The sequence below is a fragment of the Anas acuta genome, chromosome 14 (genome assembly GCF_963932015.1).
Source record: "Anas acuta chromosome 14, bAnaAcu1.1, whole genome shotgun sequence".
NCBI lineage: Eukaryota > Metazoa > Chordata > Aves > Anseriformes > Anatidae > Anas > Anas acuta.
The window spans coordinates 1,746,346-1,762,323 of NC_088992.1; the positions used below are offsets into that span (position 1 = coordinate 1,746,346).

The following is a 15,978-nucleotide window of genomic DNA, read 5'->3' on the forward strand; positions in this document are numbered from 1 at the left end:
TAGAGCTGAAGACACACAGCAGCTTTGGGCACACCACTCTCCAGCCTGTGTATGTACTTACGCGTAATAAATGTGCAGAAAACTACTATTTAAAAGACAAACAGTGAGGTTGTCTCAGCCTGAAACAGCATTTTAATGCCTACCTCATATCCCAGTTTTAAACAGGGAAAAAAAAAGGGGGGAAACAACAAAAAAAGACGTTGGTAGGTCTGCGATTTCTGCTGCTCTCTGCAAGCAGAGCGGCGGAGGAGGGCTCCCACAGCAGCGCTTGGGGGACCTTCGGGCTGATATTGCTCCGATAATTTCTCCGATAATTTCTCGTTATCCCTGGAGTTCCGTGGAGCTCCCCGCTCTGTCAGGAACGCCCCGGAGCCCGCCCCGCCCTCCCAGCGCCCCCACCCCCCGCTGAGGCAGCGCGGCCCCCGCCGCCCTCCTTACCCGCCCGGCTGGGCCGCGCCGCGGGGGTGGGGGGGCTCCGTGCGCGGCGGGGCATGGGGCCGCCCGCGGGGCCCCGCCGCCGCCCCAGCAGCTCCGCGGGGCTCCGCGGGGCTCGGCCGGGCCCCGGGCACCGGGCGGGGCCGCTCCGCCCCGCACCGCCCCCGGGCTCGGCGGCTGCGCGCGGCCCCGGCCCGGCCCCACCGGGCCCTGAGGCGGAGCCGGGAGTAGGCCGCGCCTCGCTCCGGCCTAGGCCCCGCGGTTGCCATGGCAACGCGCCCGCCCGCCCTTCCGATTGGCTGCGGGGCGGGGAGGGGCGGGACTCTCCCCGCCTTACCTCGGCAGCCATTGGCTGAGAGGGCTCCGCAGCGCGCGGGGATTGGCCGCCGGCCGGGCGGGCGGGGGGCGGGCGCAGGCGCGGTGCTGTTATTGTTCCGCGCTGCGGCCCCGCGCCGCTCCCTCACCGGCAGCCGCCGCCATGCCGGTGAGCGGGGCCGGGGGGCTGCGAGCGGGGCTGGGGGGCGGGGATGGGGCGGGGGTGGCCCGGTTGGGGCCGGTTCCATCACCGGGAGGCTGAGGGTGGCGGCGGGGCGCGGGACAGGGCCAGGCCGCGGGGCTGAGGGGGGCCCCTCACGGCGCGGGGCCGCTCCCGTCAGGCAGGGCCCGGGGCCGCGGCCTGGTGGCGGTGAAATTCCTGAGGGTTGCTCGGTGCCTGTAGTCAGGAGGGCGGTGAAGCGTGCGGGGTGCTCCCCGCCCTTGTTATAAACCCCCCCCCGGGTCAGGGGTAACGCCGCAGCGGTGTCCGAGGTAACGCCGCAGCCCGGGGCTGTCTCTGTGTGGTTTCCAACGCAGATCAACAAGGCCGAGAAGCTGGACAGGCCGGAGAGCTGCGACAATGTCAAGGTGGTTGTCCGCTGCCGGCCCCTCAACGAGCGAGAGAAGGCGACGGGCTACAAGATGGCAGTCAGCGTGGACGAGATGAGGGGGACGATAACGGTTCACAAAACAGACTCGTCCAATGAGCCGCCCAAAACCTTCACGTTTGACACGGTGTTTGGGCCAGAGAGCAAGCAGCTGGATGTCTACAACCTAACTGCAAGGCCGATTATTGACTCCGTCTTGGAAGGATACAATGGTGAGTGCCTTGTTTCAAGTCTGTGTACCCCGTTTTGTGCTGCCTGCACTTTTAGCGATGCTGTTGGTCCTACTGGGAGCCTCCCTGGCGAGGGCTGTAGCTGTCTGTGTCCTGACCTCACTTAAAATACCCAGAAGGCGCTCACCGTGCTGAGCGCCCGCAGTGATTGTAGATGCTGACTGTAAACAGGGGGAGATCAGTGCTGAGCAATGCCAGCTGAGGTCGGTGAGCTGTTGTGTTTTCATTCTCCATCTTCTGTTTACAAAGATAAACGCTTTGTTTCGTTATCAGAATTCTCAGCGACTCTTCACTGTACAGTTTCAGTAACCCAGCAGCCGCCGTGGTCCTGCAGTAACTAGGTATGCATACCAGGCTTGTGCATATAAGTGCTGCATTTTCTCCTCTAAAATTTGCTGTTTTAGACTAAGATGACTAGTTAAGCACATCTGCGTGGCCCGGCAGATAATCTGCTGCTTCCTACAGCTGGAAAGGGTACAACCGTGGTTTGTGTGTGTGTTATGCATGCAAATACGCTGCGTTAAGGAAAGGAGACGTTAGCAAGGAAACAAATTACTGCTTTCCATAAGTGTGCTATGAGCAACAACAGCCTGTAAAGTTTTTAAAGGTTTGCAAATACCTAATAAACTCTCGTGCTAACACACCCAGTTTCAGCTGGTTAAAATTGCATTTCTCCAAACCGTAATGCCAATGAAAATGGAAGCCTCATTTGGGTTTTCAGCAGTGTTGGGGCAAAACCAATTAACCAGTGTATTTCTGGAGTGTCTGAGCTGGGTCACGGTGAACTTTCTGATGGCTTCCTATGTGGGCTGATTATCTAGTTCTAACTGAAGCTGTGTCCGCAGGTTCAGAATCAGGCTGGTTCTGTGGCCTGTGGTGCAGGAGTCTCACATTGTTTCTGCTGTGACTTAGAGTGCTAGCAATAGTTGGTTTTACACCTGGTATATAACCTGCCTCTAATTGACAGTGTTATTAATTGGGCCTGTATTAATTATGCGTGAGCCCTAAGCGTACTAGCATTCCATTCTTTAATCATTCTGTATGGTTAAAACAAGCTGACTTTCTCTTAAATATTTTGCAGGCTGGATAAAGCAGTGGCTCTGACCTGTTTCCCGTTGTTGTACAATGTTTCTTTTTCTCCTATCTTTGTACAGTATCTGCTGGAGAGGGTGGAAAGTTTCAACTCCATAAAAATAAGATACGCTTACAGCTATTGGGCTAAGAATTAATGAGGTAAAAATGCAGCTAGCAGATTCCTAATTATATTTTCTTATTCTTTAGGCACTATTTTTGCGTATGGGCAAACTGGAACAGGCAAGACTTTTACCATGGAAGGGGTCAGAGCAGTTCCTGAGCTTAGAGGCATCATTCCGAATTCCTTTGCACATATATTTGGTCACATTGCCAAAGCTGAGGGGGATACAAGGTACGGCTTCTCTTTACTGTTTCTGTCTTGTGTGTCTATCTGTAGAAAAAGCCAGACCTCAACAATGGCAACTGAAACCGTATCTCTGGCTTCAGCTGAAAGGCTCCTCCTTAGGCAGTTCTTGACTGGGCTGCAGGATTGTATTTGTAGATTGCTGCTTTCTCTTTGTCTGTGATTGCCTGACCTCAACAAATATCTTACTAAGAAAGCAACCCAACTGTTTGTCTTCAGGTTTTTAGTTCGTGTGTCTTACCTGGAAATTTACAATGAAGAAGTGCGGGACCTGCTAGGAAAAGACCAGACGCAGAGGTTGGAGGTGAGCTGCCTGTTCTGAATCTGATGATATTGCTCACTGCTGTGAAATAAATATTTTAAAGACCAGAGAGCGTTTGAAGGGAAGTGGGAGGCTGGGTTCCTTGGCACGTGTCCCGTTTCCTCTGAGATGCAGTAGCAGCTGGGTATCTCTGCTGATTTCTCTGATTCTTTTCTGTTTGCTCAGATGTACAGTGAGAAACCGGCTTTCAGCTGAGTCAGTTTTGTGCATGCAATGCTATCCTAAAGGCCCCCTGGTAGTTTTGCTAGGAGTTAGTGACTGGGACTTGAAGCCTGTATTTGCTGTTAGGGAAAACCAGTGGAGTGTTGTCCTGCATGAGTCTCAGTTCCTTAGCCATTCGCTTTCAGAGCGGAGGAGTGTTTTCTGTGCAAAATAGAACCTGGGGGAGGAAATCACTGTAGTGATACAGTGCCAGTGAAAATTGCCGTCAGGGATCTTCTGAGGATGCTCTGTCTAAACTGTTTCTCTCTTAGGTTAAAGAGAGACCTGATGTGGGAGTTTATATCAAAGACCTTTCAGCTTATGTCGTAAACAATGCAGATGATATGGACAGGATCATGACTCTGGGCCACAAGAACCGTACGTAGTCTCGCAGTGGGCAGGTTTACAGCTCTGCTGGCAGGCAGAGCGAGGGTCTGATTGTGAGACTGCAGTAAGAAGTGTTGCTCTGAGTCCTAAAGCTGGAAAGCTCCTTCAGCTGAGCACAGTGCAAAAGGATCTCCCCTCCCAATGCCCTTCTGTGCAGGGGCAGGTAAAGAAGGCCATGCCTCCTCTGTTGGAGGAACGGTGAAGAGGAGGATGCAGTGACAGCAGTCAGCATTGTCAGGGGTACTAGCGTGTCATGGTTCTTTCCCTCCTCTGTTCTGACAAGGCTGAGCAACAGCTAGTTCTGTGCTGTGAACAGAAGGTGGTATATGCTTTCTGGAAGATCTCCTAGTTAAGCCCAGATCCTTTTATGAGCTAAAATTCTGATTTACTATTGCTTTTGGCATGGATTGCCATGCCCTTATTTCTTAAAATAAAGCTATTTACAGGGATCAGCAGTGAAGGCATTAGGCTAGTGATCTCTGTAGCTTTTAAAAGGAAACAAATGAGAACTGCTGCTGCTCTTGGGATGGGATCATGCAGTCAGCTTAGCCACAGAACGTAGCAACGCTTCTGGTCTAGATTGGAGATATCCTGTGACTTCAGTGCCTCAGAACACAGTTTGCTGAGTCAGAGCATCCTTCTCCCATCTTCTGAAAAACAGGGTTGAGTAAAGAGGTGGGGATAAAGCTCCTTTGAGAGCGGGAAGGATGTTAGAGGACTGTGATTCATTAACCTTTTTCTCAATTAAAAGGTTCCGTTGGTGCCACAAACATGAATGAGCACAGTTCCCGTTCGCACGCCATCTTCACCATCACCATCGAGTGCAGCGAGAAGGGGGTTGATGGAAACATGCATGTGCGCATGGGCAAGCTGCACCTGGTCGATCTTGCTGTAAGTAGGATCAGCGAGGTCTGCCATAAAACCTGGTGGGCATGGCTGCTCGGTTATGCGCTGTTAAAGGCTTAGAACAGAAGTCTGGACAATTGGCTGTTTGATCCTGCTTGGCAGAGGGGTTGGACTAGATCTTCTGAGGTCCCTTCCAACCTCGGTCATTGTGTGATTACTCTGAGCAATCCAGAATTTTCTGGCATTGAAAGCTTCAGTTAAGACCTGTTTGACTAGTCTCGTTAACCACGACTGAGGTACATGCCCAGGTTCTCTAATAATGATGAGGTGTTCAGTGACATGGCTGCTAGCTATACTTCAGGGGTAGATGACCCTATTTGGAGGGAGGAGATATATCAGAGACTTTGTTGCAATTCTTGATTCCTGTTTCCTTTCCAGGGCTCGGAAAGACAGGCAAAAACTGGAGCAACGGGGCAGCGACTGAAAGAAGCTACAAAGATCAACCTTTCTCTTTCCACACTGGGCAACGTCATCTCAGCACTGGTGGATGGCAAGAGCACTCATGTGCCCTACCGTAACTCCAAGCTTACACGGCTCCTTCAGGATTCCCTGGGGGGCAACTCCAAAACCATGATGGTAAGCTGAGAGATGCTCCTACCGGTGCCAGCTATTGATCTGTTCCTGCAGAGACAGCATAATGACTTTGCCAGAAGAACAGCCTGGCATTTACTTGTTTCTTCCAGAGCTATTTGCAGTTGAGAACCTTTTATGTGCTTTTGCTATCTCTTCTCTTAGTCTCTGCACAGACAGGGATCTGAACGCAGTGTACATAAGCACGTGTGCATAAAATCAAATAGAAGTCGTGCTTAGGTAGCCAAAAGCAGCCTTAGTGTGGAAGCAGCAGGAAAGCTTGGGAAGGGGAGTGGCAGTGTGATACTGGTGCAGCTGGGGATGGATCCCTGTGAAATCACTTATTCTGGACTCTAACACTTGACCATCTAGTAACTTGCTCTTCTGTGTGTCACAGTGTGCAAACATTGGCCCAGCAGACTACAACTATGATGAGACTATCAGCACTCTCAGGTACGCAAACCGAGCCAAGAATATTAAGAACAAGGCCAGGATTAACGAAGACCCCAAGGATGCTTTGCTGCGTCAGTTTCAAAAAGAAATTGAAGAGCTTAAGAAAAAACTGGAAGAAGGTGAGATTCCCCTGCCTGATGGTGTTTGTCTAGACAAATGCTCACCCTGTCTGAGTGTGAAAATTCTTCCCTATTTGAAAATATCACGTGAGTACAGCTGCTGTTTGCGGGTCAGCGTTCTGGTTTTGATTATCCTGTTCCGTTCCAGAAGAGGTGTCCTCAGGTAAGGGCAGCAGGGCCCTCCTGCTGAGGGGACCTGGCTTTGCCCACTAGGTGGCACTTGCCACTAGCATAAAGTGATGGCTCTGGGCTGAGTTGTGTGTGCTCCTGGTGAGCAAGCAGGGGTCTAGGTACGATTGGGTGTGGGGTAGGGATTTAAACTGTGCAGTAACAAAAGGTAAATGCATCCATCCTCAAGCGGGGAGAAAAATTTTCAGTGGAAAGATGAAGTAAATTTGTGTGGCTAGAGTGACCATCAGACAGGACATAGAGGAAACAAGAAGCTTCCTAAAGCCCTGGAAATGTATGAGTTTGTGACAGTTATTAATCCACCAATATTCAAAAACTCTGGCAGAGGAATACTTCCTGAGCAGTGACCTTGGCTTGACATCTCTCTCCGGAGTGATGTTTACAGCATGGAATACAGTAGCAGTAGCTCCAATAAGGCTTGCTGCTTGGAGCCTCTCCCATTCAGGAGAAGCAGGAAATGTCAGGAACACTTTCTTCAGGGATTGGGAGCTGGATGCAGCTGTTTCATCCCTAGTGGGCGGAGGGTGGCTTCTGAAGTTTGTAGATTCTAAGCTGTAGAGAAGTGGCTTTGTTTGCTAACATCACTGGATTTCTATCTCAATAGAGAAATCTCCAAATACTTTCAGTTCCAGGAAAATTCAGTAGCTTTACCCTTCAGCAGTCCATGGATGCTTTGTTTCCAGTGAAAAACACCTCCTGAAGTGTTCACACTGACTTCACAGCCCATATTAACCTTCCTTAATTTCCCAAAGCCATCACAACCTATCTGCTCACTGCTTTCAGGCAAATGCCACTGTCACAATAACAAGGTGATACAAGGTGAAGGGAAGTGCATCAGAAACAATCCTTTTCCCTTCTAGGGGAAGAGATATCTGGTTCTGAGACGAGCTCTTCTGAAGAAGAGGATGAAGATGATGATGGGGAGATCGGAGAGGACGGAGAGAAGCGGAAGAAACGACGGGGTAAGGCAGCAGAGAATCGTGTCAGTGCCACCAGCTTCCTCCTGTCCTGCTGCTGGTGTCAGAAACTGTAGCAAGAGTCAGGCAGGGAGAAGTGGGGTTGTAGGGCTGCCCTACTGCCGCTGCAATTATCATGCCTCTTCTAGAAACGAAGCTATTTGGTGCTGTCTCTGCAGATGGACAGCTCCCATCCTCTGTGGTATCTGCTTCCACTTGGGTAGTTGTGCTTGCGGTAACGTCCTCTTACGCGGTGGCTCCCTGGCTGCCGCAAGGTGGCTGTGTATGGCTTGTGACTGGTACTGTGGAACTTCCCCTGCCCACAGAGGTGGGAGGAGGAAGATGCCAGAGATCAGCGATAGGCAGATGTATTTTTTTATAGCCATAGAAATGGTTAGAGGGATATTTTGGCTGTGGCTTAGGCAAAGGATTCATCTGTCTTATGGATGTTCAGTAACTGACTTCACTCTAGTGTCCTATTTTGTGTTGATAGAGGAAGAACTTGACCTTTGGTTGTCTGTGTGCTAGCTGAAAAGTTGAATGGGAGCTGCTGCACACCCCTTGTTTGGGAGCACTCTGGAAATCCCATGGTAAAGTCTCCTTTATCCTACACTAGTATTAAACTACTGTGTAGTATTAATCCCAGAAGATGCTGCTGAACCTAGAACTGCAGGTTATGGTGTACTGTGGGAAGCTGTGGCTTCCAGATCTGGTACCTGTACGAGCAGAGTCGTAAATGACATCTGTCAAGCCTTGAGTGTTGGTTGTAATGCAACTCTTCCTTCGTTTTCCCCTGTTGGTACTTTCTAGAATCAAAAAGGTTGACCAACGTCTTCATCAAGAAACACGTTCTGCCCAAAGCTCCCACCAGAGGAAGCCATCTTCAAAATGCTGCTTGAAAGGAATAGAGGGCAAATAGCTGTGACTTAACTTAGCTTCCAAATGAGCTACTCTAGTTCCCTAAGTACGGGTGCTGCTCGGCAGGAGTGTGCACAGTAACTGTCCCTGTTTAAGCGGGGTCTGCCTTCCAGAGGGAGCAGTGTACATTGCTACATGCATAAGACTGGAAAGGACTCATGGTCACTGAATCCTCTGCTACTGCAGATATCCACAGCCACCTTCACTGGGATCTGGTTTTCTGTGTTGTTGCTTGAAATGGAAGCAGCCTTGGCATGTGGTTTTTAAGCTGTAGGCTGGTTAAGGTGGGTTTAACTGAACTGTCCTTGTGAGCATGCCTTCTGTGCTGGGAAGTGGTGGCTTTGCAGGCTGTCTGGGAGGGATCCTAGCAAATGCTTCCTAATGGGAACTTGTGCCTTTCTGAACTAATTTGCTGGCCCTTCTGGGTGTCTTTTCCTTGGAACTAACTTCCCATCTGCATGTTTCTTCCTCTCTGGGTTTTTCTGTGGGACTCGCTTCTGTTTTCCAGGCAGTAGCAGCAGCAGTAGTTCAGACTCCACATGCTCTGTCATAGAGAAACCTCTGGATAAGTCCTTCACTAGTGAGTGGGAGCTCTTAAGTCTCTTTAAGCTTTGGCCTTTCCATAATCTGTGCACTCCATTTTTGCAATGCCGCACTCTTCCCTGCTTTGTCTGTTGGAAAGATAAACCTGAACTTAACGTGGATAAAGCATGCCTTTCCTTTGCTGCTTTCATGCTTGCAACAGTGGTTCAATGTGCACGTTGTTAGCCAGATGTGAGAGAACAGAAAGCAATTTAGTATGCTGTTTGAACAGGTTTTAAAGGCAATTGGGAAATAATAGGAGAAGTGTTTGCAACTTCTGTATTTTAAATACTCCCTCTAAAATGTCAGAAAGTCTCAGCAACTTTTTTTGGTAGGCGCTATGTTATATTGGACTCTGCCTTCTCAAAATTGGATTTGGAGAGAATGAATGAACAGTCAGCAGTTCAGCTACACTATTTTTATACTTGCAAGGGAAACTTCATAATGCTTTGAGTGGCTTTGTTTTGGCAGACCCTTCCAAACAAACAAAACTGGGCAGTGTTTGCTGATTTTTTTTTTTTCCAGACTGCCCCATGACATTAAGTTTTTAGAGGAAGTTCAGAGGAACAACAAGGGATCTGGATTTTGGTTTAGCAGTAAGGAAAAGTGTGGGCTGTTCCTGATCAGAGAGAAGAACCTGTCCCTTTAAATTCCTACAATGTTAGTGATGACTTTTAACCAAAAATAAAATGCAAATCTCAGGCCTTGACTTGTAGGGACTTTACCCACGGTGGTTATCCTGTATAGATGTAGTCCACTCTTCTCCGTGTGTGGAGAGTCGGGGAGGTCTTGCTGTAAACCTCAGTAGCTTACACTAGTTGTGGTAGAGGAAAGTGTCAGCTCAGAGAAAGTGTGGTAGCAGAAGGCAGCTCACAGCCTAAGGGTGACCTTTGGGTAATACTGTGATAGGCTTGGAAATCTGCTCGCTTCAAATTTGCTCTTTAAAGCTTGCTGAAGACCTGAATATTTTGTTTGGCTGAGGACAGTTAATAGCAAATCGCTGCTGTGGCACTGGCTGGACCAGCCCATCTCCTGCAAGGCTGGAGGCAGCTCTCTTGTAGAAGCTGCATTGGGCTTTTGGTGAACAGGATGAGTGTGGTTTGGGATATTAACTGTCCTCACGTGTGGCCCTTTTGCATGTGGTGCCTTTCATTGCCCTTTCCCTATCCTGCCTCTTACTGCACTCGCTTTAATAACCCAAACTGGCTCTATACCTCTATGGAAGCATCAGTTACTGCAAATTAACCTACTAATACCCTATGTGCAATTGTCATGTATCTTGCAAAGAATTGGCTTGAAAACTTGGTTAAAACTTAGAACAAGTCTTCTGTATGCTAAGATTTCGCAGGTAATTTAACAGAATTGGCTGGCTTCAGGAAGGGAAAAAAATGCTAAGCCTCTTAAGAAGAAATCCATACTCTGTTTCTTAGGGCATGATCTTTGCGGCAGGCTCATGTTACACTCAAATTCTGCATTGCACTGAATGGGCAGAAGAATGCAGGAGTGAGCTGAAGACTATCCTGGATATGCCGAGCCCTTTTAAGTACAGAAACATCCTATGCTTTAGCACAAAATCATGATGCATTAATATTTGCTCTAATGGAGTTTTATTTCTTAGTGATTATTCAGTTTTCTAGTCTGGAGACATGCATGTAAAATTAATGCTTGTTCTGATGTTGATGAACTTTGTCCAAAATGATCAAGCAATAATATATTTTCTTTCCTCCTTTTTATGCATATGCTGCCTCTCTGCGATTTGCTTTCTACTTCCTCTTAATGCAAGATCAAGCAGGTTGGTGTAATCGATTTCCACCTCCTTATAATACAATTGCAGAGCTTGTTAAAGTGTCCTGCAACTCAGTCTATTTCACTCTTTTCTCCAAAACTGAGAACAAACAGGCCTGTGTACTAACATGTAAAAAGCATCTATCTTGCTCACTGCTTTATATGATCGGGCCACTAGGTTCACTGAGTTGCTCTGGCTGTGTCCTTTTTAACACATGAAACGTACCTGGTTTGCTTTCAGACTTTTCAGACTTTAAAGACACAGATAATAAGCACTGATATTTGCTGTGACCTTCCAATCTGTGGGTAGTCGCTGTTTCATAGATTGAATATCACCCAGATGTTTTCCTCTGCCTGTTTGCATGGGGTTGTTTTGAATTTCCCTAGTTTCTGTATTTTCACTGTAACATGTTCTTAAAACACCTACTTGCTGACTTTGCTATAGATAACCCCTTAGAGTACAACAAGCAAGGGGGTGGGAGGACGTGCTAATTTGGAATGTGAATATGTAGGTCTTGGTAGCCCAATGAGTTGTGGGCCATGGCAATCTTCTGTTTTCTATTGGTTGGCCTAATCAACCTAGTTAAAATACCTGAGCTTGGGCTTCCCCTTAGGCAGTATTCCTTCTCCACAAGTGGTCTTTGTATGGTTTCTGTTTCAGGGCATTATGTTCTTGTATTAGTCCTGTAGAGCTTCTTCATTGCAGGAACTGGAGGCAAGTCAGCAGCATTAAAATGCAACTTGAAAGACTGAGTTGTGCCCAGCTTGGAGCCCTTGAGTTTTGGCATGAAATTAATGCTTGTTAAATACAATTACTGAATCTGAACTTAAAAAAAAAAAGTGCTGTGATACAGAGGCAGTATTTTTATCTGTGAAATAATTTTTTTCCCCTATCTCTTTGAAAGGCAAAAAGAAAGTTTCCCCTGATAAGATGGTAGAGATGCAAGCAAAGATTGAAGAGGAGAGAAAAGCTCTTGAAACTAAGCTTGATATGGAAGAAGAAGAAAGAAATAAAGCCAGAGCTGAACTGGAGAAGAGAGAAAAAGATTTGCTTAAAGCTCAGTGAGTGTCATGCTCTAAGTATTTTTTTATTTTATTTTTTTGTTGTGGTATGGGTTTTTCTTCTGTTAATCTTCAAGTCAGTCATTGATATGTGGAGATGCATGGTGAGGTGCTAGTCAAACTGAACATCAGCTCTTGCTGTTATCAGAATGAAAGAGGAGCTTCCTCTGTGCTTCCAGATTAGAGCAGGTAGAAGAGAACTCTATTCTACTATTTTTTTTTTAAAAAACCTCAGCTAGTTGAGATGGCCTAGAAACTTAAATCCTCCAAACACTGGCAACCAGTGAAGAGCAGCACTACTGCTGTGTCAGGGGCAATAGGGATGTAGCAAGCCAGGTTTCCTGCAGCACAGTGCTGTGAGCGTGCCACCCTGAGTGTAGGGGCACACTCTTCTCCGTGCTGGAGGAGAAAAGCTGCTGGGGTTGCCTGCTATCACCAGTGCTTTGCACCCTCTGAGAGAGGGGGACTACAGCGGGAGAGACCTGTCTGCTGGGCTGGTTTAGCCTGCATGAAAGTGATGGGAGCTGGAGTTAAGGAAATCAGTGCTCTCACTTGCACTGCCTCACCCCCACGTAAACCCTTGGCAGCCAGACAAGTTTTTCCAGCCCTATGAATGCTGTCTGGGCTGTAGGACCGAACTCGGCCTGGCTGCCTTGTGAGTGCCTTAGGATAGGAGATTTTCCACTCTACCTGTCTCTCTAGACAAGAGCACCAGACCCTGTTGGAGAAACTGTCTGCGTTGGAGAAAAAGGTGATTGTAGGAGGAGTGGACTTGCTGGCAAAAGCAGAAGAACAAGAAAAGCTTCTGGAAGAATCAAATATGGAGTTGGAAGAACGAAGGAAGAGAGCAGAACAGCTTCGCAAGGAGCTTGAGGAGAAGGAGGTGGGTTATACCCGTAGGTGTTTGGAAACAGCAGCTATAGTAGGACACATGGTGTTTGTGCCTTTGCACACGGATGAAATGTGGCTCTGCTCTGGAGGCATAGCAGAAGCCAACCACTTTGGTGGTGCTCACTTACCTGGAGGAGTGTAATCACCGTGGGTGTGAGCCAGCCGGGCCAGGCCAGGTCTCCGTGCCCTTGGCAAATGCTTTTTGTCCAAGTAGTTTCCCTTTCTGTTCATACTGTTGCAAATATTTTTTATTATGTTAATATGTGAATGTCTGCTAAATCTCGCATGCAGCAAGAACGCTTGGACATTGAGGAGAAGTACACCAGCCTCCAGGAAGAAGCACAGGGGAAAACCAAAAAACTGAAGAAAGTTTGGACCATGCTTATGGCTGCAAAATCAGAGGTCAGTGTCTGAAGTGCACAGCTTGTGGTGGATGACAGGAGTGACTATAGCTTGTAGCTACAATCAGTTTTGTAACTCTGGAAAAAGTGCCATAGGTTTAAAATATTCTTGCTTGTCTGCTTGGTTCATGTAATTTAAAAAGAGCTGCACAGGAGTGCATTGTAGAACTTTTCTTTAAGTCAAGCTGAGTTGGAGTATGCATGAGGCTCTGAGATACTCAGGACTTCAAGGAGATGTACTGGTTGTTATGGAAGAGAATAAAAGATAGCTGGTTTTTACTCTTTACTGCTCTTTACTCTCTGTCCTTCCTGTCTGTTACCCTCATCCTATCTTCCTCAGTCCCATTCATTCAGTGTGTCCTTTGGCTGCTATCTAGAGTCCCCGTTTCATGAGAATCACACTGTCTTTGCAATCAGGGACTTTCCTTGGAATCTTGCCAGGGATGTAACTTGTTTGCACACTTTGCTGTTAGCTAGTACAAAGGTTGGACTGGCAGAAAGCCAGTGTCATGTTTCTGAGACCAGGAAGGTTATGTGGTTTTCAGCTGTCTCTGAGCTGGAATGTGTTTGGAGGGTTTATTCTTGAGACAAATATTCTAGTACTTCTAACCAGAGTTTGCCTTCCTTTCCCAGGAGCCTCATACAGGCAGAAGACTGTTTTAGGCTGTTACCTTACGCTAGCTCTGACCCTCCTCAATTTCTTGTTTGTCTGTAGATGGCAGATCTGCAACAAGAGCATCAGAGAGAGATTGAAGGCTTATTAGAGAATATTCGACAGCTGAGCAGGGAGCTTCGTCTTCAGATGCTTATCATAGACAACTTCATTCCTCAGGACTACCAGGTAAAGATGCAGACCCTAAGCCCTTGATGTAGGCGCGTGCTGTGTTCACTGAGCCCTCCAGCTATATTTGGTCCACTGAGAAATGGAATTAGTTGGCTTCCCTTCCCTTTGTGAGGAAATGATAGGCAACTGATGCTTGTCTGCCAAGCTGTAGCACAGATGAGTTCCTGGACTACAGTTCTGTAATTCTGTGATTCTGTGATTGCATATTTATGCAAAGTAATAAGAGAATTCAGAGCTTTCACTTGGGTTCATTCTTGTTTTGGTATCACCCACGAATGCCCAGAAAATCATGTTTAAATCTGACACATACTAATAGGAAATAGAAAAGGTATTTTCCTTAATCTTTGCTTTTCTGTATTACAATGTGTTTTTACTGCTAACCTGGTTGTGTTGATAGAGTGGGAAATCCATATTTTAATGGGAACTCTAACGTATGCAATTTGGGAGTGATGTTTTTCCTCTGTAGTCTTCAGAGCATGAATTGGGGTTTTGATCATGGTATGGCAGTCCTAATATAAACAACTTGAAGTGGTCAAGGCTGTTCTTAAGCAACTTGTCTAGGCTTTCCAGGATGCATCTTCTGGAAAATGTATCTGGAGCGTAGATCATTGGTACAGGCTTGCACAACTTCTATAACTTCTTTCTAGGAAATGATCGAAAACTATGTTCACTGGAATGAAGACATTGGAGAATGGCAGCTGGTAAGCTAGCTGACTAACGTACAAGCTAACGTTAGCACAAGCTTCTGAGCCCAGAAATAAATTTATATAGCTGTAGTTTTTACTGTGCACAAACAATTTTACTAACAGACCTTTCTTTTATTTAAGAAATGTGTTGCATATACCGGAAACAATATGAGGAAACAGACTCCTGTCCTGGACAAAAAGGAAAAAGATGTGAGTGGCTTCTCATAAGCATGTGTTGAACTGACTAGGTCTAAATTCTGCTAGGTCTAAATTCTTTGCTTACCACAGCGTGTACATTTATGGGACAATTATCATATTTCATTTTTTAATTTGAAAATTTTTTCTTGTCTTAAATAGAGCAGTTGATCAGCACATAAAGGTTCTGATGTTTTGCTGTCTTTCCCTTTAGCCCTTTGAGGTGGATCTTTCCCATGTTTACTTAGCTTACACGGAAGAAAGCTTGAGGCAATCTCTGATGAAACTGGAGAGGCCAAGGACTTCAAAAGGAAGATCTAGGCCCAAGACTGGTAGAAGGTGAAGAATTTTGGAATATCTGTATGTAATGGGAAACTTACACGGGAAGGCTTAAGTTTGTGCCTGCAAACTTGACAAATGTTTGAAGACTTATTGTTATAATACAAAATGCTAAGATTCTGCACTATGTAAGATTTACCAGTGCCAAGTGAGGCAGAACCAAGCTGAAATCTTACTGTGGTAAAATCTTGCCCAGAAAGACATTTATGTAGGGACTTTTCTGGTGTCCTTTTGTCACATTCCCCTATTCTGTCATCTTGTTTTATTTTACTGTCTACTGCTTTAGTTTAACAAGTGACACACTGACAGTGTGTGTGCTGGTATTACCAGAAAGTAATGTACTGCTGGGGGAGACTTCAGCAAGGGTGTTCTTGATCTTTTTCTGACAGATGCTTTGTGGAAAAGTTATCACTGTAGTTTTGACTTGAAAAGTGGCTGGTCCTTGTCTTTCCTGGACAGCATAATGATGTCTGTGGTTATTTTTCCTTTCCTTTTTGCTCTCCAAACAGAAAACGTTCTGCAAAGCCAGGAGCTGTCATTGACTCCCTGCTGCAGTAGGTGTGACGTGTTCAGAATTGCCGTAAAAATCAGTGAGTGTATAAGGTTTGGCCAGAATATGCAATTCAAGATGGCACAGTTCGAAGTGGCTATAAAATCCATACCTTGCTGGTATGGAGCTTTATTTAAGATATATATAAATGTATTTTTCCTTAGTTGCCTGTATACTGTATGTTATATTAACATAATATTAAACTGGTATATATTACGGTTGTGAAATTCTGTGTTAAACAATGTGTTGTGCAGGGAAACTATTGCTGGTAATCCTTGTTGAAATGTATAGAAAATAAGGGTTCTAGATGTGTTTTTAAGTGCTAGATGACGTATTAGCTCAAAATGGTTGATGGAATCCTAAAATTTAATGCTGGTAAATCTGATTGTCCTGCTTTGCACATAACTGGCAGCTTTCACTGTTGTCCTCTGTTGCACTGATCTGTTTGAATGTGGTTGCTGCAAACCTTTGAGTTAAGAGCATTAACCCTTTTATTTAAATATTCCTCACTGTGTCTATTAACCTGATCATACTGTGTATGAAGTACACAGTCCTCTTCGTTTGCAACCTGGCTGTGCAAAGAAAGTAACTGGGTT

General features: G+C 46.4%; 1 protein-coding gene across 3 annotated transcripts; it reads left to right on the forward strand.

Moving 5' to 3' along the window:
* Nucleotides 1-790: 790 nt before the first annotated feature.
* On the forward strand, nucleotides 791-15,609 carry KIF3A (kinesin family member 3A). Of its 3 annotated transcripts, XM_068698074.1 has the most exons (19): nucleotides 791-919; nucleotides 1,288-1,570; nucleotides 2,870-3,014; nucleotides 3,246-3,330; nucleotides 3,822-3,927; nucleotides 4,688-4,827; nucleotides 5,221-5,418; nucleotides 5,810-5,984; nucleotides 7,034-7,135; nucleotides 8,556-8,627; nucleotides 10,413-10,421; nucleotides 11,320-11,476; nucleotides 12,179-12,359; nucleotides 12,659-12,769; nucleotides 13,484-13,609; nucleotides 14,260-14,313; nucleotides 14,440-14,508; nucleotides 14,708-14,832; nucleotides 15,342-15,609. In XM_068698074.1, exons 1-19 carry the CDS (start codon nucleotides 914-916, stop codon nucleotides 15,388-15,390), a joined length of 2,193 nt encoding a protein of 730 aa, XP_068554175.1. In that variant the 5' UTR covers nucleotides 791-913; the 3' UTR covers nucleotides 15,391-15,609. The 3 variants fall into 3 exon arrangements, with proteins under 3 accessions (XP_068554175.1, XP_068554172.1, XP_068554174.1); XM_068698071.1 differs by lacking the exons at nucleotides 8,556-8,627; nucleotides 10,413-10,421; XM_068698073.1 differs by lacking the exons at nucleotides 791-919; nucleotides 8,556-8,627; nucleotides 10,413-10,421 and adding an exon at nucleotides 1,862-1,929 and having other exon boundaries at nucleotides 1,431-1,570.
* The last annotated feature ends 369 nt before the right edge of the window (nucleotides 15,610-15,978 follow it).

What these genes read in the sequence shown, in the direction of transcription:
- KIF3A (XM_068698074.1), top strand. An exon ending in GCAACTCCAAAACCATGATG is followed by an intron (nt 5,419 to 5,809) that starts GTAAGCTGAGAG and finishes TGTGTGTCACAG; the next exon opens with TGTGCAAACATTGGCCCAGC. An exon ending in TCATTCCTCAGGACTACCAG is followed by an intron (nt 13,610 to 14,259) that starts GTAAAGATGCAG and finishes ACTTCTTTCTAG; the next exon opens with GAAATGATCGAAAACTATGT.